General features: G+C 48.9%; 3 protein-coding genes across 5 annotated transcripts in view; 1 reads left to right on the top strand and 2 right to left on the bottom strand.

Moving 5' to 3' along the window:
• Window positions 1-1,972, bottom strand: part of tmeff1a (transmembrane protein with EGF-like and two follistatin-like domains 1a) — a 36,358-nt gene extending 34,386 nt beyond the window's left edge. The window contains 1 exon segment of the mRNA XM_079347316.1: window positions 1,005-1,972. Coding sequence (XP_079203442.1) covers window positions 1,005-1,164 — 160 coding nt within the window. The 5' untranslated portion in view covers window positions 1,165-1,972.
• Window positions 1-24,440, bottom strand: part of LOC306826157 (uncharacterized protein) — a 79,138-nt gene that overhangs the window by 11,424 nt on the left and 43,274 nt on the right. The gene's annotated exons all lie outside the window — the stretch shown is intronic.
• Window positions 14,341-21,751, top strand: slc39a6 (solute carrier family 39 member 6). Of its 3 annotated transcripts, none has more exons than XM_079347302.1 (12): window positions 14,341-14,737; window positions 15,532-15,737; window positions 15,831-16,515; window positions 16,975-17,113; window positions 17,714-17,788; window positions 17,938-18,107; window positions 18,221-18,421; window positions 18,504-18,576; window positions 18,821-19,213; window positions 19,295-19,375; window positions 19,459-19,649; window positions 20,255-21,751. In XM_079347302.1, the coding sequence occupies exons 2-12, from the start codon at window positions 15,532-15,534 to the stop codon at window positions 20,405-20,407; spliced, it is 2,367 nt and encodes a 788-aa protein (XP_079203428.1). In that variant the 5' UTR covers window positions 14,341-14,737; the 3' UTR covers window positions 20,408-21,751. The 3 variants fall into 3 exon arrangements, with proteins under 3 accessions (XP_079203428.1, XP_079203427.1, XP_079203429.1); XM_079347301.1 differs by lacking the exon at window positions 14,341-14,737 and adding an exon at window positions 14,985-15,261 and having other exon boundaries at window positions 16,975-17,103; window positions 17,713-17,788; XM_079347303.1 differs by lacking the exon at window positions 14,341-14,737 and adding an exon at window positions 14,990-15,261 and having other exon boundaries at window positions 15,831-16,491.

The raw sequence follows: 24,440 nt of genomic DNA on the forward strand, positions 1-24,440 counted from the left end.
AGGTGATTGAAGCTAGCAGCTAACTAAAGGGCGCCAACATTAGCATGCTAACACAACAACTCAGGACGCAGGTGATTGAAGCTAGCAGCTAACTAAAGGGCGCCAACATTAGCATGCTAACACAACAACTCAGGACGCAGGTGATTGGAGCTAGCAGCTAACTAAAGGGCGCCAACATTAGCATGCTAACACAACAACTCAGGACGCAGGTGATTGAAGCTACCAGCTAAGTAAAGGGCGCAAACATTAGCATGCTAACACTACACACTAAACTTCTCAAAGTGCACTATGGGGGGGACAACACAAACATGACATCACTTGGTCTCAGGAGCCAATCAGATTAAACTGTTTTACAGAATCGATAACGCTCGAGTTGTTCATATTTTAAAGACATGTTGAATAAATGTTCATTCCCATCAACACAGCAGACTCTAGTCCTGTTTATGATCCATCACCAGTCCTCTTCAGGCCTACAGGGGCCTCAGAGACTCTGACCCCGTCCTCCATCAGACCGCTCTCTGGTCTGTCACTGGTGAACCGTGTGACGAGGGGAAAGCAAGTCAAGTGTTTGTGGAAGTTAAATTAATGATTCTCCAACTAAAGCTTTCAAAAATAAATAAATAAAATTAAAAATGTCCCAAAAGGTTTGTTTAATAAATAAGCACTTCTTCCAAGCTTAAAAAAAAGCAGCACTACAGATGTTCAGTTACAAAAGGTTCCCCAGAGTCAAAACTACTGAACCCACACAAACACAACAAAGTGCAGCTTAAAGAAGCAGCTGATGAACTCACAGGAGGAGATGAGACAAAAGCTTCCACCCTGTCTGTGATCTCTGTCACCTCTCAGTCAGCAGAGCAGAGTGTGTCTCATAGAGCCACATGCAGAGACAATAAAGACACACCTGCAGGACTGTGATGACAGCATGCTGATGATTTAAGTGTCCAAGTGTAGATGTCTCTGTGTGGTGTTTGCATGCACAGCAGCAGCAGCAGCAGCACTCTTACCTGTGCAGTCTCGTCCTTTGCCCTTACACTCCCCGCTCTGAGGGGTGTAAGACCCCCGGGCCCCCGGCAGGTTGACAAGCAGGGACAGCAGGCAGGCGGACACCAGGTACGGGACCAGCCCACCGGCACGCCCGGGACACCTCCCAGGCCCTGACACCATGACGCAGATGATGAAGATGATGACCGACCACTCGCTCCTGTGTTCAGGTGAAGAGGCGTGCAAACAATTCAGCGTGATCCCGGAGGAGGAGACGCAACCCGGCCGCCGCACGCTGCGTCCCGCTGCAAGCCGAGCTCCGCAGGCTGGAGAGGAGGGAGCAGAGAGAGAGAGGGGGGCGCTGAGGTCTGCGGTGAAGATGGAGGAATGTATGGGGAGAGATCCTCGCCTGCTTCCGCGTTCAAGAAGCCTCGGAGGCGGTCCGATTCGTCCAGGGAGGCAGAAGAGGAGCCATCCGTCCTTCCTCCGCAGCGAATCTCCGCGCACTTGACAGGCGGATGTGTCTGCCTCCTCCTGTCGGATGCCACAGACGCAGCAGTCCTCCACGTCCTGTGTCCCAGGCAGCACTGATGCTCACCGCGCCGGCCGTGCTGCTTCCCCGCGCGGTCGAGACGCGGTCGGATGATCCTGCGGAGCGGAAACGCGGTGCGTAAAGAGAGCAGCCGCTGCTGCAACCACAACAAAGAGATCCGGACTGAGGAGGAGAGGACAGACAGGCTGGTCACGTGAGAGGATGCAACACTCCCCTCCACCTCCACGCCCCTTACGCACGCGCGCACGCACGCACACCTTCAACACAAATGCAGCAACAGAGTGTTTGAAATTCATCACAATCAGGTGTGTTCTTCAGTCATGTCTGGACCATGTGGACCAACCGGAATCTGATAAACCACTTCCTGTTTCACATAAAGAACATCACTGTAAATAAAAGCCCTCCTGTGTGATGTGACTGCATCAACTTCACCTCTTCTTAAGAGTATTTTATCTTCACTAAAGATTCAATTGGTCATTTCTGTTCTTGTTCTGCTCCGAGGAACACTCATGCATGTGGAGGACACTGTAGCTTCAGTGTTTAGCCAGCTCTACATGTGGTGGACACTGTAGCTTCAGTGTTTAGCCAGCTCTGCATGTGGTGGACACTGTAGCTTCAGTGTTTAGCCAGCTCTGCATGTGGTGGACAGTGTAGCTTCAGTGTTTAGCCAGCTCTGCATGTAGAGACACTGTAGCTTCAGTGTTTAGCCAGCTCTGCATGTAGAGACACTGTAGCTTCAGTGTTTAGCCAGCTCTGCATGTGGTGGACACTGTAGCTTCAGTGTTTAGCCAGCTCTGCATGGGGTGGACGCTGTAGCTTCAGTGTTTAGCCAGCTCTGCATGTAGAGACACTGTAGCTTCAGTGTTTAGCCAGCTCTGCATGTAGAGACACTGTAGCTTCAGTGTTTAGCCAGCTCTGCATGTGGTGGACAGTGTAGCTTCAGTGTTTAGCCAGCTCTGCATGTGGTGGACACTGTAGCTTCAGTGTTTAGCCAGCTCTGCATGTGGTGTACACTGTAGCTTCAGTGTTTGGCCAGCTCTGCATGTGGTGGACAGTGTAGCTTCAGTGTTTAGCCAGCTCTGCATGTGGTGGACACTGTAGCTTCAGTGTTTAGCCAGCTCTGCATGTGGTGGACACTGTAGCTTCAGTGTTTGGCCAGCTCTGCATGGAGGTGGACACTGTAGCTTCAGTGTTTAGCCAGCTCTGCATGTGGTGGACACTGTAGCTTCAGTGTTTAGCCAGCTCTGCATGTGGTGGACACTGTAGCTTCAGTGTTTAGCCAGCTCTGCATGGGTCTGTAAAGCTTTCTGCGTTCTAACCTCTCTCCATGTTTCATCTCCAACATTGATCCTAGTTTGAGCAGCTTTCTGCTGCTGGAGCTTATTAGAAACATGCAGAGGCTTTTTAGCTCGGGTACAATCACTTCTATCTGAAGCAGTTCCACTGCCCGCTTCCATCGCTGCAACACCTGTTCACCTGATAACTGCTCTCATATCTGGCAAACTCAGGGGCGTCCAAAACGGCCTTCAAAGCCCTGCCTACCTTCTCTGGTCCAATCAGATCCAGAGCATTCAGGAGCAGAATCTAAAGTTAGAAGGAGGACATACTGGCTGCTGCATTGTTGTCAGAGAAGCTTCAACACAGCAGGTTTCCTTCATGACCACACAGGAAGAGAGCAGCTCTCTGATTGGTCCTTTAATTCCTGGTTAAATAAAACCTGTGACTGTTTCATGTTTGCTGTTCGATGTTGTCGGCTGACCCTCGTGTGGACTGATTCCTGAACATCTCGTTTGAACAGCGCTCCACACGACTCATTAAACTCTCTGCCATGCCTGGATTAATATTTACTCTGCTCTGATTGGCTCACAGCTCCATTTTGGGCAGCGCTGGCACGCCACCAAGACCGACTCATTTGCCACCTTTCATCCAGCTGCAGTTTTTTTTCCTCCTGCTCTCCATCTTGCTCAGACTGTTTCTTTCTCTGGTTTCAGGCAGCAGCAGGGTGTTGATGCTGGTGGCGCTGGTGGCGGCGGGGGGGGGGGGTCCGTAGCCGCGGGTCCTCTGCGGTGCTGTTGGACATGGTTGGTTCCACGCCGGCGGCTCTAACAGCTCTCCCGGGCGCTATCAGCTCCTGCCAGACGGCGGAGGGGAGCGAGTCTGTTCTAAATCACTCAGCACACTGCTGATTAGCTTTCTGGACGAGGTTAAAGACCTTCCAGGAGGCAGGAATAAAGAAGTCCACCCTGATTTATTTCACTTCACTCCGACACAGAGCCAAAACTCAGAGAGGCGACTTTAAGACAAAAGGCTGGCCGTTCAAAAACCACACACACACACACACACACACACACACACACACACACACACACACACACAGAGTGAAAGCTAATGACCGAGCCGCTTTTTAAAGGAGGATTCTGATGCTTTTCAAACTGAACCCCATTTTCTTTTTTTACATCATGATCTGAGCTGCAGACCTCCATACATGAACACATGTATGAGCTCATTACTGTATTCATCATCACCTGATAGGAACGAGCTCCTCCCAACATCAACCTAAACTTCATATGAAATATGTAAATATGCAACAGCAGCAGGGCGGCCAATCAGAAGTGTCTGAGCGCTCTGCAGATGCCGCATCATCATGTCTGAGCATGCACATCGAGGCTAACGTTAGCATCCTGTTAAAGCTGTTTTATGTGACGTTAACAATTCACTGCAGATCGTTCTGATTGGACCGTTCACACTCGGCGACGCCGACCCTCAGATTGAAGTAGAACTTCAACATCGACCTCTGATGACACAGACGGCTCCTCGGAGGGAACTGATGGAGGTTTTGTCTTAACGTCTCTCTAAGCTTCATCTGCTCTCCGTGTTGGAGGTGTTAGCTGAAGCTCGCTGGTCCTCCTGCAGCCGCGCTCGCAGATTACTCCTCCCGCCATATGTCCCAGGAGGAGAATTACAGATTACTCGTTAACTGACGAGGCAGATTATACTGCTCCTTAAAGGGTTACTTTACGGCTTTCTGAATCATTTCTGAGGAGGTTACATCTCACACAACCTGCTAGCATGTCACTGGTACCAGTGGTGCCACTGTCATCTGATCCAGCCAAAACCAGAACTCTGCAGATTTGATGTCGTGTGTCTTAAAACAACAATTTTCTCTCCTAAACTCACAAAATACCAAAACTACAGACAAGCGAATCATCTGTTAGACCGCCACCGCCACAATTATTCATCCGAAAATCACCAAATATAAAAGTGAAACCCTGCCAGGGGCCACTTCAGCGCCCGATATGAATACAGTGATGGATGGATTTAGATGTCAGCGTTGGGCCTCCGGGGTTGAGAGATGGTACAAACCCAGACTCTCTGTGGGAGACGTGTCAGGTAAACTCTCCGGTCTGCGTGTGTTTGGAGGATTTAAAGGCTGGAAGGCTTTTTGTCATTTTGTCGTCGCTCTCATGAAGCCTTTGTTGGTGGGCTGCTGCAGTGGGTTCTAACTGGTAGTGGTGGGGGGGAGAGGGAGGGGGGGGGATATTGAGTGGACTGCAGGGCCTAAATGGAAAGAGAGGGATGGCGAATGAGCGATACTAATTAAATTAGGTTGCATGATAGTTATCTCTAATTGGCTTAGTGCGTTTGCTGTGGATCGGGAGACACGGAGAGTCTGTCGTCTCACAGCCGCCTCTCTGGTCCGTCTGCTTCCAAGACAGTTTACAAGCAGGAAGGATTCAGATGTTCAGTTAGATCTGCAATACAACATGACAGCTGTAAATAATGCAAATATAAATCTTATGATCTGAGGCCAGTGGTCAGTAGAGGGCGCTACAGGACGTGCACGTCCTCATTTTCTGCCTTTTTATTAGACAGGACAGTGGATAAAAAACAAGGAAATGCTTTTCTCATCTTAAGATCCTTTACGCTGCATTCACACACTGATGGTAGAGGCTGCTGCAGAGTCCATCAGTATGAACTCATCCATTCAGAGACATTCACACACTGATGGTAGAGGCTGCTGCAGAGTAAAGAGTCCATCAGTATGAACTCATCCATTCATACACATTCATACACTGATGGTAGAGGCTGCTGCAGAGTCCATCAGTATGAACTCATCCATTCATACACATTCATACACTGATGGTAGAGGCTGCTGCAGAGTCCATCAGTATGAACTCATCCATTCATACACATTCACACACTGATGGTAGAGGCTGCTGCAGAGTGAAGAGTCCATCAGTATGAACTCATCCATTCATACACATTCACACACTGATGGTAGAGGCTGCTGCAGAGTAAAGAGTCCATCAGTATGAACTCATCCATTCATACACATTCACACACTGATGGTAGAGGCTGCTGCAGAGTCCATCAGTATTAACTCATCCATTCATACACACTCACACACTGATGGTGGGCCACGCCAGTCATAAAGTCTGGACCCGCCCCTGCAGCAGAAAACTGCCCACAGTTAAAGTGGGTCTCTGTCTTCCAACAGTCCATTTCTGATGTGTCTCAGAAACAGCAGCAGAACTTTTTGTGCCCAGTGAAATCACAAGATTTCAACTGAAACACGACTGAGATGCAGAATCCTCCCTGATGATTAGAAAGCTCCACCTGAGAGGGGGACACGTCTGTTTCGGGGGTTTTAGCTCTGATCCTGATCCTGATCGTGCAGACTCTAATTTCCTCCACCATCTGTAGCTCCAGCTCTGCTACAGGGAGGGTCCGACCCCCCTCTGCTGCTGGAAACAGGGGGAGAGGGATTATCCGAACCATCCTGCAGGGTGGGAGAGGGGACGGGGGGAGTTTAACCCTTCACTAATCACCAAACAACCCTTTGACTGCCGGAGAAGAAGTCTTAAGGAGACACTTAAATGGGACTCATCAGGGAGCAGATTCACTTCAGTGTCCTCAGATTTCCTCTGAATCTCATTAGACCATTGTTCTTTTGTCATGTAGGAGAATTTAATCTTTTAAAACTAATATAAAAAGTTATAAAGTTAATTTTTTCTCCTTATTTGTTACATAGAGATAAAATAGCAGATTTTATGTCATTATCTTTTGTTAAAATTAATTCAAAAAAAATTTTCCCCATATGTCTATCTAGCCATCCACACTTCTATAAGTCCCTCCATCCGTCCATCCATCCATCCGTTCATCATCCATCCATCCATCCATCCATCCATCCGTCCGTCCATCCATCCATCCATCCATGCATCCATCCATCCATCGTCCATCCATCCATCAGCCGTCCATCCAAACTCAAATGTGTAAATATACTTGGTAATAAAACCTGATCCATTCATCTGTCAATCTGTCCATGTGTTATTCATCCACACATCCTTTAATCCACCCATGCATGCTCCTCCAATCATCCATTCATCCCTCCACCTCTCCTTCACTCCTATAATCCATCCATTCACACATGTATGCAGCTATACGCACATCCATCCATCCATGCGTCTCGTACAGAGAGTGCTGAGCAGTTTAATGAATAACTCGCTCTTTGTACGCTGCAGGAACATCACGCTGAACCATCTGTGAATTTAAATACTGATAATTAAACCTCGGGCTCGGATTCCTCGTTCTCCTTTCTCCTCCAAAGAGGAAATGACTCCTTCCTGCAGCTCTGACAGCTGACAGCTGAAAGCATGGATCTGTTCAAAAGAAGCCTGGATGCCTCCCGTCTGCAGACGACCTGTCGGATCACAGCGGGGCGAGGAGACGAGTCACAGAGGATGTTCAGGAGGATCATTCATGTCTTCACCTTTGGCACATGAACGACATGTAAATCAAACACTTTCATTTATAACCAAACAATTAAGAGATAAGTGAAATGTTCTTCAGGAGTGCAGCCACCTGCGTCTGTGTCAAAGACAGCTCATGTGCTGCTGACATCTGAGTCTGATGGAATACAGCTAGCTAGCTAGCTAGCTAGCTAGCTAGCGTGTCTACAGCTCAGCACAACACAGACTGAAGGAGGTGCTTGTAGATTTCAGGAGGAGCTAATTAACCTTACACTGTAAATAATAATAATAATAATAATTATAATGAAGAGCTGGCAGCAGAGACAGCAGCTCGTTAATATAAACTTACAGTATGAATCACAGTTATTGTAAATGATTTAACAGTATCATCAAATATTCTGTTCAGGATGTTACTTCAACGTTTCACAGTTTACAATATACATGAATAAAACATAATAATAATAATAATAATAATAAAACATAATAATAATAATAAAACATAATAAAACATAATAATAATAATAATAAAACATAATAAGAACTCAATTGATCATTTTAAAGATTACTCTTCTACTTTAATAACTCAGTGTTTCTCAGCTTCATCGTCTCTTACAACACGCCTCCTGTAAGGTCACATGTTGACCTCTCCTCTTCTTCCCCTCCTCCTCCTTCTCCTCTTCCTCCTCCTTCTCCTCCTCGTGTTGACGATCGATTCAGCCGACCCACAGATCACAGAGCGAGCTCACCAAAGCCTCTCATATTGATTGGACCCCCCCCTCTCCCCCCCCCACTCCTGGTCCTCAAGTCAATTCAGTGTTGACCTATAAGAAACACGTTGCCCACGCAGTAATCATGGATCAGAGAGATATTTATTGGCTGGTAATATCAGGGTGAGAGAGCAGAAAGCTCAGTGTGAGCCACCCCGAGACATGAATATATTAATGTTCATCGTTTTTAAATGTGAACCCTTCCCTCTCTGTTAGCCCCGCCCACTCAGCTACGCTGGCCAAACAGTAACTGGGATTGGTTAATGGATTATTTGAGGCTCAGGTATGGGATGGAGTGGTCCTTGATTTGGGACTATGGGAGTCCTTGGTGTGGTGTTAAAGACGGCTGTTTCCTCTGACAGTTTAAAGTCGCTCTGTTCAAACACAAACACAGAGAAACGGCGCCGACAGGCCTGAATATGACACTTAATGCCTCCACGTCTCCCCGTCTCCTCTGAGTCACTCAGCTGAGTAATTGTCGAGCTGTCAGACTCGTTTACATACCCAGAACATTTCTCGGGAACACAGCTTTTAAAAAAAGGAAAGAGAAAAAAAACAATAAAAGAAGAAGAAGAGGCGTGGGCGAGGAGTTTGGCTAAACGCCATGGTTGTGTTCTCTCAGACGGAGCTGCTGTGTGAATACTGAAGAGTTAGCGATACAGCAGGAGGACTCAGGATCAGCTGGCTTCTCTGACAGCTCCGACCAACGATCACTCAATAAATCTATACAGTCCTCTGATTCTTGCAGTCTTTAAATATTTATATTTTTAAAGCTTTTAAGGCTGTGGGAGTTAGAAGACGTCAACGTCGAGCTAACCGGGAGAAACAGGAGGAGAGAGCTGAACCCCACTGATCACTGAAATAAATAACAGAAGGTGGATTTCTTCTGAATCTACTTAAGAAAATCTCCGTCGTGTAAGCTGTTTATTTTCACTGCCCCCCCCCCCCCCCCCAGAGAGAATTAAACCTTTATGCCAGAATTTAAAGTCTGCTAATCTCCATCGTTCAGGTTGCTGAAGATGTTTGAGAGACGTTGCGTTGACCCTGAACGGCGGCCCAACATCCATCAAAGCGTCCATCAAGGACTAGATTGCGGACTCAAGACCACTTGCTGAAGGACTTGGTCTGAGACTGGGTGGACTCTGGATTATAAATCCAAACTGGTCAAGACCACCACTGATCTTATTTGTCCATGTCATCATCTCGCGGTTACAGCCGCCAACTTCCTGTTACGGTCTAAGAAAGGGACACGCCCCCTGCACGCGAGATTGAGGATTTTTTTTAATGATATTTCCTGAGGCGCTTCTTGTAAAAACAGGAACCTGATTTGGACCAGCAGGGGGCCCCCTAAAGCTCCTTAAACCAAAGCAGAGGCCCAAAGTGTGCAAATTCTGCAGCGACAGTAGGAGACCCCCCTGAGGGGCCCCGTCTGACAGCGCCCTGCTGAGCGATGACAGTCTGTCATTTAAAGTCAGGATTGAAAAGTGAAGATGCCCACCCCCTTTATGGTCCTGGTCTTGTCTCTCTGGTCTCTGGCATGTCTTGACTCGGCCAATGAAGTCTAAACTACACTGACTCTGCAGCAGTGACGTCGGACTGGTTTCTGCAGCGAGCCGGTTCTTCTCTCTTTGATCCGAGCGTCTCAGGCTCGGTTGTGTTTTTACTTCTTTAGTTAGAGTGTTTGAAACAGACGTGTGCAGCGGTTTCATCACACGCCGTCGTACACGGCTCATCAGATACATCACGTTTAATCCCTTCAAAGGCCGGTTGATGAAACTCTCAGACAGCGTCTCTCTGTGAGCCTTTAAATGTGGACGCAGACAGACTGGATTTTACCCGTGTAACTGGGTTACTCTTCAGAACGGATCATCAAAGTGAAGAGAGAGGAGAACGCCGTCATTAAGAAACCTCTTTAAAAACCGCAGGTGTCCACAGTCCAAGGCCGACTGAGACGTGTTGGGTCTGTCTCTGCTCCGTCTGCACACAGCTCAGATCTGCATGTGTGGGAGCTGCTCTCTCAGTGTTTCTCCTCCGAGCACAGAGGCCCGTCTTCAGCTGTCAGAACTCAAAGGTGCAGGATTAGCCCGGCTCTGGGACCAGCTCTGGGACCAGCTCTGGGACCAGCTCTGGGACCAGCTCTGAACCAGCTCTGGGACCAGCTCTGGGACCGGTTCAGACAGTCATGCACCTGAATAGTTATTACTGTTTCAGTGTGAAACACTAATAATGATAATAATTATGTAACTGTGAAGGGAGAACTTTATACTTCTTACGGCTCCTTTTCGGATATTTTACATTTTTTAAAAATATTTTGTTGATTATTTTCTTCTTTTTATTTTGTTGTTGTCTTCACATTCGAAATAAAACAATAAATAGATAAATAATTATGATAATACATTTGTATTTATAACACACTTTACATTTAAATCTCAAAGTGTTACCATAAAAGCAGCTATTAAAATCAGACAGGTGAGGTTCAGGTGGGTTTAAGGTTTCAGTCCTGGTCTAAAGGATCCTCGGTCTGTGGAGCCCTCTGCTGGTCAGGGAGAGTATGGCAGCAGAGGAGAAGGCTCTGTCCCCCTTTAGAGCAGATCTTAGTCCTGGGGGGTTTGGAGAGGGGGGGGGGGTGTCAGCTGATCGGAGGTGTGAGAGGCTCTTCAGGGGCCACGCACTGATGTGTGAGCGATGAGATTATGTATTTAATCCAAAGGGGGGGACAGGAGACCTGCAGGGTCTCTCATCAGGATCCTGACAGTGCTGTTCTGGAGCTGCTGGAGCGGACTGGACTTCTCTAGTGCTGAATCCCAGAGAACATCCAGTCCTTTAAAACCACACGACACGATACAAGGATCCTTTATTTCACGTGTTTGACATAAAGAACTTTAAATAAACTCAGGATGTTTAAACGTTTAAAGACAAAGAGCTTCTTCATGAATAAACACACGAGGCCCAGCTGTGGTGTTTCATGGTCTGTCGCCCCCTTGTGGACTCTTTGAGTAGTAACCCAGGCAACACCTCAGACTGGAATTGAGTTTTATTTAAAGGGGACGCTTGACTCCTCCACTTTGACCTCCGCTCTGTCAGTCGACCTTTCGTGCTGTCTTCGGCGCCTTTAAATAAAATGGCGTGTTGTGCGTCCTTTGACTTGTTCAAACGTTGTCGTTGCTGCTTGTTGTTTTGTGTGGCGGCTTCTTGTTTACCTCTAATCTCCTCGAAGCCTCTGTGAACGTTTACCTTCTTCCAGGCTGTCATCACGTCACGCTCCACCCAGCTCTCTGATTGGTCCTTGAACATGTCATTAGATGGAGCAGCTCTGATGTTGGCGTGCAGGTGGAGCGGCCTCACCTCCACCTGCGTGTTGGAAACAATCGGGCTCCAAATCCTCTGGTGTGTTTCCAGCTTTAGGAGCTGCCCTCAAACACAACACGCTGTGTGAGTGGAGACACACCCACAACCCTAAAACCAATATTGTGTTTGTGGGCTGGGTGAGAAGGAGCTCGCTGCCTCTGTGAAACATCAGAGGGAGATTTTAACGGGACGTTTGACCTGCGTGTTCAAGCCTCCCTCCACGACCTCCGACCTCCGTGCACGCAGTCAAACTGCTGCAGCACGTAGCCATGTTTCACATCTGCACTCAGGGGGGGGGCAGAGACCAAAGAGGAAGTGAGCAAGCGTTACACGGAGAATAGTTGCCTTCATTTTGAGGCTACATGTTATATTTCTCATCTCCATGACGACGTAGGCGGCGCCGTCTTCAGAAATCTCAGTTTTCAGGATTTGTCTCGTTTATCAGAGAACTGCAGGAAGCTAAAAACCCCGGGAGAGGTTCTCTCCCACAGCCACCACGGCGGTGAAAAATGTAGAGAAAGGTGATCTCAAGGTGATCTCAAGGTGATCTCAAGGTGATCTCAGGGAGCTCTTCACAAAGTCTTGAGCAGCTTACGGCCCATAAATGAGCCCCAGGTTTAGCAGACGATCCCTTTAAAGCCGGTAACCTCCCACCAAAGCAAACAGCAGCATGCCCGCTGAAGTTTGTTTTAAAGGAGGGTGTGATCATGTGGGTTCAGTTTTCAGCTCTGTGGGGGTTTTTTATCTGAGCTGGGTCCGAGTCCATCTACCTTACGGCCCCTGCAGAGACCAGGACCCAGTGAGGCCCAGAGGCTCATAAGAGAGATCAGCCGGATCAAAGACTGGATGTGTCAGATCTCTCCACCTTAATCCCGTTCCCCTCGTCTTTCCCACGCACCCGGACAACCACCGGTCCACGTTAAAGCTCGGTCACATGTTCCGCTGCCGTTGACCTCCTTCATCTGCTTCAGGTCGCTGACGTGCTGCCTTCAGGTGCTCCTCACAAAATACCTCCTCTCAGTGCTCAGTCCATGTGAACGCGGTTAGTTTTGAGTACATGTAGCGTTCTCTCAGCGTTTTGACTTTCTCGTCACTGACAAAAAGCACCTTTTGTATCCACGCTGAGCGGTCCGATTTTTCCGGATTTGTGCGACGGCGTCACATTTGTAAGTTTATTTATACGCCGCTGTTGAGACACGAGGCAAGTCACAGTGCTTTAGACATAAAAAGATTTAAACAAAGCTGAAGGAAAGACAGAAGAATGTAAAAGTACTCGATAAGATAACAACTTTAAAAACTATTAATTAGTTGGTGTGAAGCAGAAAGTGTCTCTCTAATGTTCAGCCTGAGTGAATAATAAAGTTTTAAGGCTGATTTAAAGGAGCTGAGTGTGGCTGCAGTCTTCAGGTGTTCATGGATCCACAGGTGAGGAGAGTAAACCTCCTCCTGAGCGCTCTGCAGGTTTTATATTCTACATGTATTCAGACCATTCGATGCTTTATAGAGCAGTAGTAAGATCCTCTGCGTTCTGCATCAGCTGCAGCTGTCTGACTGATTTTATTTTACTGAGGCCTTTAAACACACCGTTACAATAATCCAGCCTGCTGAACAATAAAAGCATGAACAAGTTTCTCTGAGTCCTGTTTGCTCAGAAAACCTTTGATTCTTGTTTCCAGATGGTAGAAAGCTGATTCTGTTACCATCATAATGTGGTTGTTGAATTTCAGGTCTGAGTCCATAATCACACGAAGAGTGCTGACCTCTGACCTTTCCTCTTTGGGGCCAAAAACAATCACCTCAGTCTTTTCTGGGTTCAGTTGTAAAAAGTTCTGACACATCCACTCAGTGATTTCGTTGATGCACTTGCTCAGTGAGTATGAGGCACTATGGTCATTTGTTGACACTGATATATAGAGCTGTGTGTCATCTGCATAATTATGATAGGAAACGTTGTAATAGTCCTTGATCTGAACGAGAGGGAGCATGTAGATGTTAAATAAAAGCGGCCCAAGGATGGAACCTTGAGGAACTCCACAGGTGATCTTCACATGCTCAGATTCATAATTACCAACAGACACAGTGTAGACCCTGTCCCTGTAGACCCTGTCCCTGTAGACCCTGTCCTATAAGTAAGATTAAGGCCGGTCCAGAAACTCCAAGCCAGCTCTCAAGTCTGGGGCGAATGTATCCGAATACAATGTACATGCCGATTATGATCACATCAGTGCAGCTGGCGACAGCACGTTCAGCGTTCAGCAGCGGCGCACACTTCCTGATTGCAGCGGCCTTTGATGTTACATGCCGCGTTTCCATGGTGATGATAAAAATGTCTCATGCAACTCTCACGCTGACGAGGACACGCCCTGTCACAGCTCTAAGATAAGTTATTTCTCTCTTTGATAACTGCTTGAGTTCATGCAAGTACTCAACATTAACACATAAAAAAACAGCTTTAGTCATTTTTTCTGTATTTAGATATTTTGTTGTCAAAATTTCCACAGATTAAAAAACACTGACAGTGATGTAGCCGAAGATGACGTCATAATGAAGTGCGGAGTCAAACTTTTATATTTAAAGTCAAATTAATGAAATTAAAAATGATGCAATAATAAAAGGATAAAGATTTAAGGACATGATCATGATCAAATCTTAACAATCTTGTACATTTAAAAAAAACGGGTGCGCGCATAGACACGCACGTGCTCGATGGGGGGTGAGGGCTATTAAACCTGAGCCGGTCTGAACGGCGCCTTTCAAATCTCCTGAAGTCACTGAACGCAGCACTAAACCCGCATCCTTCAGCCGTTAATACCGAACAAGATACAGAACGGGGACCGAGCAGAACCGGGACGTGTTCACACATCAACCACAGAGGAAACAACACGGCACTTACATCAACTGTAAGATCTCTTTTTCACACTTTTAAGGCATTTCGGTGATGGTTGTATCCACCGGGGTGGGGAGGGATGAGGCATGGCGGCAGCATCAGCAGCAGACGGGTTCAGTTTCCGGGTTTGCAGTTCCTTTGCACACGGCACAAAGCTGGTGCAGAGCGCACAAACCCCAACGTGTTCCTGTTTACCTCCGGAGTGTGCTGCTGGGTTTGTGTTTCTGCTCGGACACGCGTAACCAGCCGGTACAAAAAAATGGAGTTTAATTAAATATATTCGGGTTGGCTCGACATCTTTCGGTAACCTTCGGCGGAAGCGCGAGGCCTGATCTCGCGCCGCAGCCGCCGGGCACATGCCCTCCGTCAGCATCCCGTGGTGAATTTAATGATCCAAAACTCAAGCTAGCACGGTGGCTAACACGCTAAACCCGTGTGATACACACAACAGGTGAGACACTCATACCTGAAGGGGATCCTGAATGTAAACAGAACCAACATTTAAAGTCTGTTGTGACGGGAAACGACGCGCTTTGTCCGGATTCGCTTCGAGTCGTGCGCCGGACCCCATTCACAAAAAGCTTCAATTAAGTTCTCCACCTCCTGCTATCAAACTGATCTAATCCTCACCTTTAATTTTCACTCTCTCCTGTTTGAATATGAAAACAGAACAGTTCGGCTTATAAATGAACAACCTATCCATCTCATGTTTTCTCTTTTTAAGCTGTTTCTCTGTTTTTATCCGTCCTCTGCTGAAGGTTTTGAACGTAACGTCCGATGTGTCAGAAATGAATGAACCAAGGTTAAAGAAACGCTCCTGTGTCACACACCTGTATTCACAGGTGTCCTGTTATCTTCCACATTTGTTAAGAGTATTTATTTCAGTCTATTTAAGGGTTAAAGTGAGGCTTTAACTTCGGGGGATTCAGCGTGGGTGGTGAAACTTAAACGTATAGAAACATGAACAGTAATCCGGTATGTTGATGACGCTTTGTGGATTTTGTACTTTGTTTTACTCCTGAACATTTTATTACTTCATCTATATAAATAAGAAAATGTATTTGTTGATTATAAAGAGTCAGTATTGGTGTGTAGAGCTCAGGGTAGTAGGAGTCTTCAGGATAATAAAAATGTTAATGTGTGAGTGTGAAACGCTGACCCCTAGTGTTTAAAAGAGGTACTGCAGTCTAAACGTCACAGAGTCTCATCATTTAAACTTCCTGGTTTGTTTGTCTCCTCCTGCAGATGGACGAGGAGAGGAGTTGGGCCGTCATGGCCGTGATGCTCCTCCTGGTCGTGACTTGGTTCGATGGCGTCGGGTCCGCCGGTCTGGACTGCAGCTCGTCCGCGTCTGCGGAGACGCACGGCGCGGCGCGTTTGCTGCCGGCTGTGGTCGACTCTCAGAGAGCGGAGCAGAGTCGGAGGCAACACCTGGAGACGTTGTTCAACAGGTGAGCTGCTGCAGATTTGTACTTTTTTTAAAAAAGGATTAAAGGCGTGAACGTGTTTGACCCGTGTCCGTGGCGTCTGATTAACCTGCACAGGTACGGAGAGAACGGCACCATCTCTCTGTCCGGCCTCAAGCGTCTCCTACAGAACGTCGGGTTGGGCAGCATCAGGACGGTGAAGGTGCAGCACACAGGTCATCACCACCACCATCATCACCAACACAGCGCCCACCATAACCACCGTCACCGTAGTGGCGCTCAGGACACGGGTAACAGGAAGCCAGCGCCGCAGGGGGACGGCTCCACGGTGACGGACAGCACACAGCTGCTGGTGAAACCAGGAGGGGAGACCGCCACGCAGAGCGCCACCCAACTGCTCTCTGCAAACCAGACAGAGTCGGGCGCAGTCAGCGAGGGCGACCCTGTGAACCAGGAGTACGCCTACGACCACGAGCACGACCACGGCCACGACCATGCGCACGACCACGCATATGACCACGACCACGAGCACGACCACGGCCACGACCATGCGCACGACCACGCATATGACCACGAGCACGACCACGACCATGCGCATGACCACGACCATGCGCACGACCACGCATATGACCATGAGCACGACCACGCGCATGACCACGTGCACGACCACGCGCATGACCACGACCACGACCACGCGCATGACCACGACCATGCACACGACCACGTGCGTGTACAACGATCGCTTCTCAACCGCAGCCGGAGCGAGGACCGAGTGGAGGTACGACATCAGCTGCTCGCCACGGTTTGAGCATTTTTCCTTCCTCGAATGATTCAGACGTGTGAACGTGCTGTTTGCGGTTGCCGTGGAAACGCGGGATGTTACGTTCAGCTGAAAGCCGCCGCCATCCTGTCGCCGTAGATTAAACTCGGATAGATGAGCTCGCCTGTGAACGTGTCCGCCCACTCAGGTCGGTCGTCATGACTTCGGTGGTCATGACCACGGTGGTCATGACCACGGTCGTCATGACTACGGTAGTCTTGAACGGGGGCCTCCTGTCCGTCCCTGCAGAGGACAGAAAATGTTAATCTGTTAATCTGGACACGCATCGGCGGACAATCAAAGGAAACACGCCTCTGATCATGTGAAGTCATGCATGTGTTGCGTGAGGACGGAGCAGGGCGGCGGCGGCGGCGGGGGGGACGGCGAGGGGGGACAGTCGGTGGTCAGGACGGTGCTCTGAGTCTGTGTGTTTCCTTTCAGTGTCTGAACGCCTCCAGCATCCTCTCGTCTCACGGCATGAGCGTGGACCGCAGCCTGACCCTCAGCGACTTCAGCTTCCTGTGCCCCGCCCTCCTCAACCAGATCGACAGCGACGCCTGCATCCTGCACGGGGACAGAGGTGAGAGAGAGAGGGCGAGAGAGAGGGCGAGAGAGAGAGAGAGGGAGGGAGGGAGGGAGAGAGAGAGAGAGAGGGAGGGAGGGAGGGAGAGAGAGAGAGAGAGAGAGAGGGAGGGCGAGGGAGAGAGGGAGGGAGAGAGAGAGGGGGGGAGAGAGAGAGAGGGCGAGAGAAAGAGAGAGGGGGGAGAGGGCGAGAGAGAGAGAGAGGGAGGGAGGGAGAGACAGGGAGGGAGAGAGAGAGAGGGCGAGAGAAAGAGAGAGGGGGGAGAGAGAGAGGGGGGGAGAGAGAGAGAGGGGGGGAGAGAGAGAGGGGGGGAGAGAGAGAGAGAGGCGAGAGAAAGAGAGAGGGGGGAGAGGGCGAGAGAGAGAGAGAGGGAGGGAGGGAGAGACAGGGAGGGAGAGAGAGAGAGGGCGAGAGGGAGAGAGAGAGGGAGGGAGGGCGAGAGAGAGAGAGAGAGAGAGAGTTGGATTTCAAACCCTCACCGTACGCTTGGGGAGCCACGGCCCGCCTGAAGCGTGCATCAGCGCGGGTCGCTCCAGTCTCACAGGATGTTTTTACTCTCAGCTGTAACTTGAGTTTTTTTTTTTTTTTAATCTCTAGATCGTCATCACGACCACGCGGGCAACAAGACGAGCGGGCGCTCCGCCGCAGAGAGCAGCAAAAGCATCGCCACAGGTGAGACGGAGAAAAACACAACAACCAGCAAAAAACATGGAGGAGAAGTTTCTGAGAGGTTAAGTGTGTGTGTGTGTGTGTGTGTGTGTGTGTGTGTGTGTGTGTGTGTGTGTGTGTGTGTGTGTGTGTGTGTGTGTGTGTGTGTGCAGCGTGGGCCGGAGGCTTCATCTCCATCACCATCATCAGCCTGCTGTCGCTGGTCGGCGTGGTCCTCATCCCGCTCATGAACAGAGTCTTCTTCAAGTTCCTGCTCAGCTTCCTGGTGGCGTTGGCTGTCGGCACGCTGAGCGGCGACGCCTTCCTCCATCTCATCCCCCACGTGAGTCCGCCGGACCGCCAACATCCACTTCCTGTTTCTTTATCTGGGCCTTTTGTTTGCAGCGACTGGTTAGACTGGTTTATCCACTGTGCGTCTTCTTCTTCCCCCGTCAGTCTCTGTCCGGCGCCCACCATCACCACCAGCACGAGGGCGCCGCGCTGAATTCCTCGGCGGGGCACCACGTGCACGTGGCGCACGAGGAGAACCTGGACCCCGTGTGGAAAGGTCTGACGGCTCTGAGCGGCGTCTACGTCATGTTTCTGATCGAGCACTTCCTCACGCTGGCCAAGATGTACAAAGACAAGAAACAGAAGGTCGGACGCCGTCCCAGCATGCACTGCAACACAAACTAGATGTAGAACATATAGAATGTGTTATATCTGGATGTTCAAACAGGTGCAGAAGAAGGACAGAGCGGATCCAGAGAAGCAGCCGGCGCTGGAGGAGAGCGACCTGAAACCAGCTGAAGGTGAAACTTTATCTGACGAGTTCTTAAAATTACAAAAAAAAAAAAAAGGTGCGTTTGCTTTTTGGTCTGGACAAACATTTCTATATCTGTAAATGAAACATGAGCCAACTGTACTTTGGACTTTATAAACAGAAGCCGGCACACGATAACTTCCCAGAGTGAAGATAAAATGTGTTTTCGTTAAATGCCAGGATGTAGAAAGAACACGCTGTGATTGTAAACAAAGCAAAACGTCTCTGTCCAGATGTGGAGACGAACGGCGGCGGTATGTTCGGCGACCACTCGAGCAACCTGCACGACGGCAGCGTGGCCGAGGAGGAGCAGGTGATGCTGGCGCCGGCGTCGGCGGCGGCGTCCGGTGCAGGCGCAGGCGCGGCCGCCGCCTACACGGCCGAGGACTGCGAGAACAAGTGCCACTCGCACTTTCACGACACGGTGGGCCAGGCGGACAGCATGCACCACCACCACCACGACTACCACCACATCCTGCACCACCACCACTCCCAGAACCACCACCCGCACAGCCACTCCCACTCCTACTCCGAGCAGCACTTCCAGGAGGCCGGCGTGGCCACGCTCGCCTGGATGGTCATCATGGGAGACGGGCTGCACAACTTCAGCGACGGCCTGGCGATCGGTTAGTTACCTGACATTGTCCTGCTAAGCTAAGCTAACGTTAGCATGTGATGAACGTGTCTTTGAATGTCTCCCCGTGCAGGCGCCGCCTTCACCGAGGGTCTGTCCAGCGGCCTCAGCACGTCGGTGGCGGTCTTCTGCCACGAGCTGCCTCACGAGTTAGGTAAGACGCTCTGCTTTCCGAAACCCCATCCGGCGCCGTCAGCGGGCCCGACGCTAAAACGAGACGTGAACTCTGTTTCCCAGGTGACTTTGCGGTTCTCCTGAAGGCCGGGATGACGGTGCGTCAGGCCATCCTCTACAACGTGCTGTCGGCCATGACGGCCTACCTGGGGATGGCGACGGGGATCCTGATCGGACACTACGCCGATAACATCTCCACGTGGATATTCGCCCTGACCGCCGGGCTCTTCATGTACGTGGCGCTGGTGGACATGGTGAGTCGACTGCACTTAAACGCACCACGAGCAAACAGGAAGTGGTTAGCTCGCTATCTACGGGGAGTCACATGACTGAGGTGAACACGCGTGTGCTGCTCTGATTTGACCTCGGGCTGACTCGCACAGTGAACGCCTCCGAGGTCGAGTCAGCTGCGTCGGAGCTGTCCACTCCCAGTCAGCTGGCCCGTCACCTCCAGATGGCCTCTTCACACACACACACAAACACACACACACACACACACACACACACACACACACACACACACACACACACAGACACACACACACACACACACACTTTTTAAAAACAGGTCACACGTGGAAGTTTCACACTAACAAAAACACGGAGCTGTCACAACCTGCTGCTGACTGAGAGAAAACAGCGAACGCTCCAACGCTGACCTCTGGTGGCCACGGCGCCACACTGCGCTCAGTGGAGCCCACAGCTGATCCCTGCACACACACACACACACACACACACACACACACACACACACACACACACACACACACACACACACACACACACACACACACACACACACACACACACACACACACACCTTCTGTGCTGATGGTGTCCCCCTCTGTCCTCCGTCCAGGTGCCGGAGATGTTGCACAACAACGCCGGCGACCACGGCTTCAGCCACTGCGGCTTCTTCCTGCTGCAGAACGCCGGCATCCTGCTGGGCTTCTGCATCATGCTGCTAATCGCCATTTTTGAGCACAGAATCCAGCTGGACCTGGGCTACTGAAGGGGGGGCCGCCCGGGGGGGGCGTTCCAGCGTCAGGGGGGGGGGGCCGCGTGTTGTTTTCTTTTAGTTGTGGTCGCACCGGTCACCTCGACCTCGAGTTTTGTTTTCTGAAATAGAATTTAAAAAACGAAGTAGCGTGGACACTCGTGTGTCGTCGTAGCTGGAGGAAGAAGATTTCATCATGCTGCTTCAAGTTAGAAGACAAGTTGTAGTTTGCTTTGTGATAATTCCTCCCGTTCCTCCGAACTCCTGAGTCTGAACACGGACGCTGAGAGAAAAAGAAAAAAACACTCCACGGTTTAATCAGGAAGCACACGCGGCGGCGGCGTTCTCCGTCCACATGTTTGCCTTCACGTTAAAACCATGTCAGTATTTCATCCACTCAAAGTGCCAAAAAAATAAAAAAGGAAACACGACGGCACGCAGCGAACGACCAGACGACGGCGCTTTGTCTTTTCAACCTTTTTTTTGTTGTTGTTGCTGGAACTCGTGCTCGCGCCCTCGTGGTTAACGTTTCAGTTGGAGGTCGTTGGATTGGAGGAACTCTCTCTCTCTGTTTGTATTTCTTTAGATGTTTAAGGAGCGGCGGCGTTTGTCCTCGCCATCACTCTGACTTAGAAGGAAAACGCCGAATAACTTTAATTTATTAGGATTAGAATTTTATCTGCCAGTTACACGCAGTGTCGCCCTCCGACCACCAGGGGAGAATTTGTCAGGTCCTGGTCTTGGATCACTCGGGTCCTGGTCTCTGGTCATGTGGTCTTGACTACAACACTAGTTAGAAAAAAACTTTAACTTCCCTGAAACTAAAATATTTGTAGACGAGACGAAGAAGGTGGCGTTAGCTTCATCATGACGGATCAGGGTCGTCCACAGACGGCGTTTTCAGCACTCTCCATCCCCACCAGGGGGCGTGTGGCGCCCAGGATGGAGAGTCAGCTGGTTTTGCTTTCTGTGAGACAGAACGCGGCAACTCCCTCGTCGGCCAATTAGAATTAAGAAGGGGCGGGACGTCTGACATCGGCTTTGTCGACAACAGTGGCGGAGGCGTTGCTGGTGTCATTCGTCCAGAGATAAGTTAACTGTTGTTGCCTAGCAACAAAGAGTGCTGTAGAGACGCACGCCGCGACGCTCACTCACCTTTTTTTTTTTTTTAACGATGTCTGAAAATCAATACAGGAAGTGGTGGTACAGCGTCACGAACACGCCAGACTCCATTCAGAAACCTCGGAGATTTAACGTCGCGCGACAGAGAAGTTTAATTTAAAAAAAAAAAAACCCTACCTCTGCAGAAGACGCCGTCTGTACGTTTTGTTGATGTTCATTTTTAATTTGGGACCAAAAGTAGAATCTGTGAACGCGTTTAGGCGGAAGAATCGAGGAGCAGCACGGGTCGCGGCGCGTTGAGGTAAAATGGCGAACACCTCAGATCTGTCCGTCTGTTTCACGGCTGCTCGTCGAAGAACATTCACTGAAGCGTTTCTTAAAAAAAAAAAAAAAAAAAAAAGATTTTATTTGAACTGTCCCACGTTTCAGTTTATTTTGGAACAAAAAAAGTTCTGCAACATTTAATGAGCGTTTTCGTTAACATGATTTTACCAAAATAAAAGAGTCAAACTCTGTGGGGGGAAACGACCTGAGCCTGTCTCCCCCCCTCCCCTCCCCCCTCCCCTCCCTCGAGCGACGAGCGCGACCTCTCTACGAGTCGTTTGAAGCCGGGTCGGGTGTTAACGGGGACGCGTCTCTGGCAGGTCGGCCTCCATCTGTGACTTGGCGATGGGAAGTTTTCGCCTTTAAAGAAAAAACCGTACGTCCTCGTGGTTTTTTTTATTTCTTTGTCTCGTTACAGCTGAAGAGTTTATGAAGAAGCTCAACTTGATTCTGTGTAACAGATATTTCTGTCGTGACGTCAAACGTCCACATCAGCTGTCGTCTTTATTTCTTTTTATTACAATTTTTTTTTTTTTTTTTTTAAAGAGGCCGCTCTGATCTTTTGGTCAAATAAGAAAACAATATTTCCTGTAAGATATTTATGTGTGAATATGTTTGTACCAGACTGACTCACTGTTACATCCTCTTCAAAACAAACTCTGTTACTACAGCGCCTGAAGACGCCTCACGAGTCGGCACGCCACTCGGTTAATCACGACCTTTAACGGGCTACTACGACCTTTAAAAACATTTGATGGGGACTGACCTCAGGAGTGAGCAGCACCAAACAGCGTCAGGTTCAGGAATCGAACCTGTGACCAATCCAACGAGGACTCTGTAGCCTCTGTTAAAGGAAGAACGATTCACCTTTTCATCCAGCAGGTGTCACCCTTTAGCAGCAGCTTGAAACCAAAACAAACTGCTGTTAGGCCACGCCTCCAACCCGTCTCCAGTCGAGCTGCAGTCACCTGTGACCTGCAGAAAAAATATGAGTATAAAAAGTTTAAAGGGATGAGTCCCATAGATGTCTCTCTTCCTGTTACCTTTAAAAACAGCTGTTTCATTTATTTGGCGCTGTCGTTACATCTGTTTCCTGTCTGACTGTCGCCGGTGATGCTGAACGTCCGCGTGCTTGTTCTCTGCACCTGAAACCAAAAATACACATTTTTAACGCCAGGCTCACCAAGGTTCATCCTTTGTGGCCCTTAAAAAAAAAAGACCACAGAGTTCAGTCGGCTCCTTTTAAAGAAAAGTTATTTAATATGTGAGTCTGTTTTGTTTTTTTGTCGACCTGTGTGACCGCAGCGAGCGTCTGACGCTCACTCACCTTCCTCTTTGACATTCCTGAACAAAAATAAACACGTTCACCTTCACACAACTCTTCCTGGTTTTTATTCTGTTCTTCGTTAGCCTGTGACGGAGATCGTTCAACAATTGTTTTAACGGAACAACCAGTAGGTGTCGCTCTTGAGCTCCAGCATGAAACAAACACAAACAGCTGTTAGGCCACGCCTCCTCCATACTGAAGCCTCCGCTCTTCTTCAGAAACACGCCTCCAACCCCTTTCTACTTGCCTCCAAGAGAGCATGCTAATGTTAGCACTCTTTAGTTAGCTGGTAGCTTCAATCAACTGTGTCCTGCATAATGTTAGCATGCTAATGTTAGCGCTCTTTAGTTAGCTGGTAGCTTCAATCAACTGTGTCCTGCATAATGTTAGCATGCTAATGTTAGCGCTCTTTAGTTAGCTGGTAGCTTCAATCAACTGTGTCCTGCATAATGTTAGCATGCTAATGTTAGCACTCTTTAGTTAGCTGGTAGCTTCAATCAACTGTGTCCTGCATAATTCAATTCAATTCAAGAAACTTTATTTGTTGGGGCAATTCAGGGCACACAGAGCAAATAACGACAGTGCAACTATACAAAAACATTTAACCAATCAAGTGTAAAAGAAGAATAAGTGTCAGGATGTGTGTGTGTGTGTGTTAGTACAGGTTAGAATAAATGTCAGGATGTGTGTGTGTGTGTTAGTACAGGTTAGAATAAATGTCAGGATGTGTGTGTGTGTGTTAGTACAGGTTAGAATAAGTGTCAGGATGTGTGTGTGTGTGTGTGTTAGTACAGGTTAGAATAAATATTAGTGTGTTAGTACAGGTTAGAATAAGTGTTAGTGTGTTAGTACAGGTCTGAATCCAGTCACAGAGTTAGATACGAAGAACAGCAGAGAGGAAAGTGTTTAGATGTTAGTTCAAGTTAAAAACACACAAGTCCCAGTTAGATACAGAGGACAGCGTCGGCGTGAGGTGTAAAAAGACGTGCATGTATCAGATGAAAGCAGACGTGTGAACAGGTGTGTATGATGTAAACATGGAGTAGACTGTAGGTATAAACAGAAGGGGCGTTGAAGGGGCTGCACATTAAAAAAAAGCAGCTGGGGGTTCTCAGTCTTGCTCAAGGGCACCTCGGCAGTGCTCAGAGTAAACTGGCTCTTCTTCTTCTACAAGACTAATTTCTAGACTTGGTCCACATCGGAGCCAGTGACCCTCCAGAGGAATTTTTTTTTTATTCTCGTCCTCTTATTTAAAACGTCTCTCATCATCCTGTT

This window comes from Symphodus melops, assembly GCF_947650265.1.
Source record: "Symphodus melops genome assembly, chromosome: 7".
Lineage (NCBI taxonomy): Eukaryota > Metazoa > Chordata > Actinopteri > Labriformes > Labridae > Symphodus > Symphodus melops.

Excerpts from the sequence above, each read along its gene's own strand:
- slc39a6 (XM_079347301.1), top strand. Across the intron at positions 18,108-18,220 it reads TCCTCCATCTCATCCCCCAC|TCTCTGTCCGGCGCCCACCA; the intron begins GTGAGTCCGCCG and ends TTCCCCCGTCAG. Across the intron at positions 19,650-20,254 it reads ACGTGGCGCTGGTGGACATG|GTGCCGGAGATGTTGCACAA; the intron begins GTGAGTCGACTG and ends TCCTCCGTCCAG.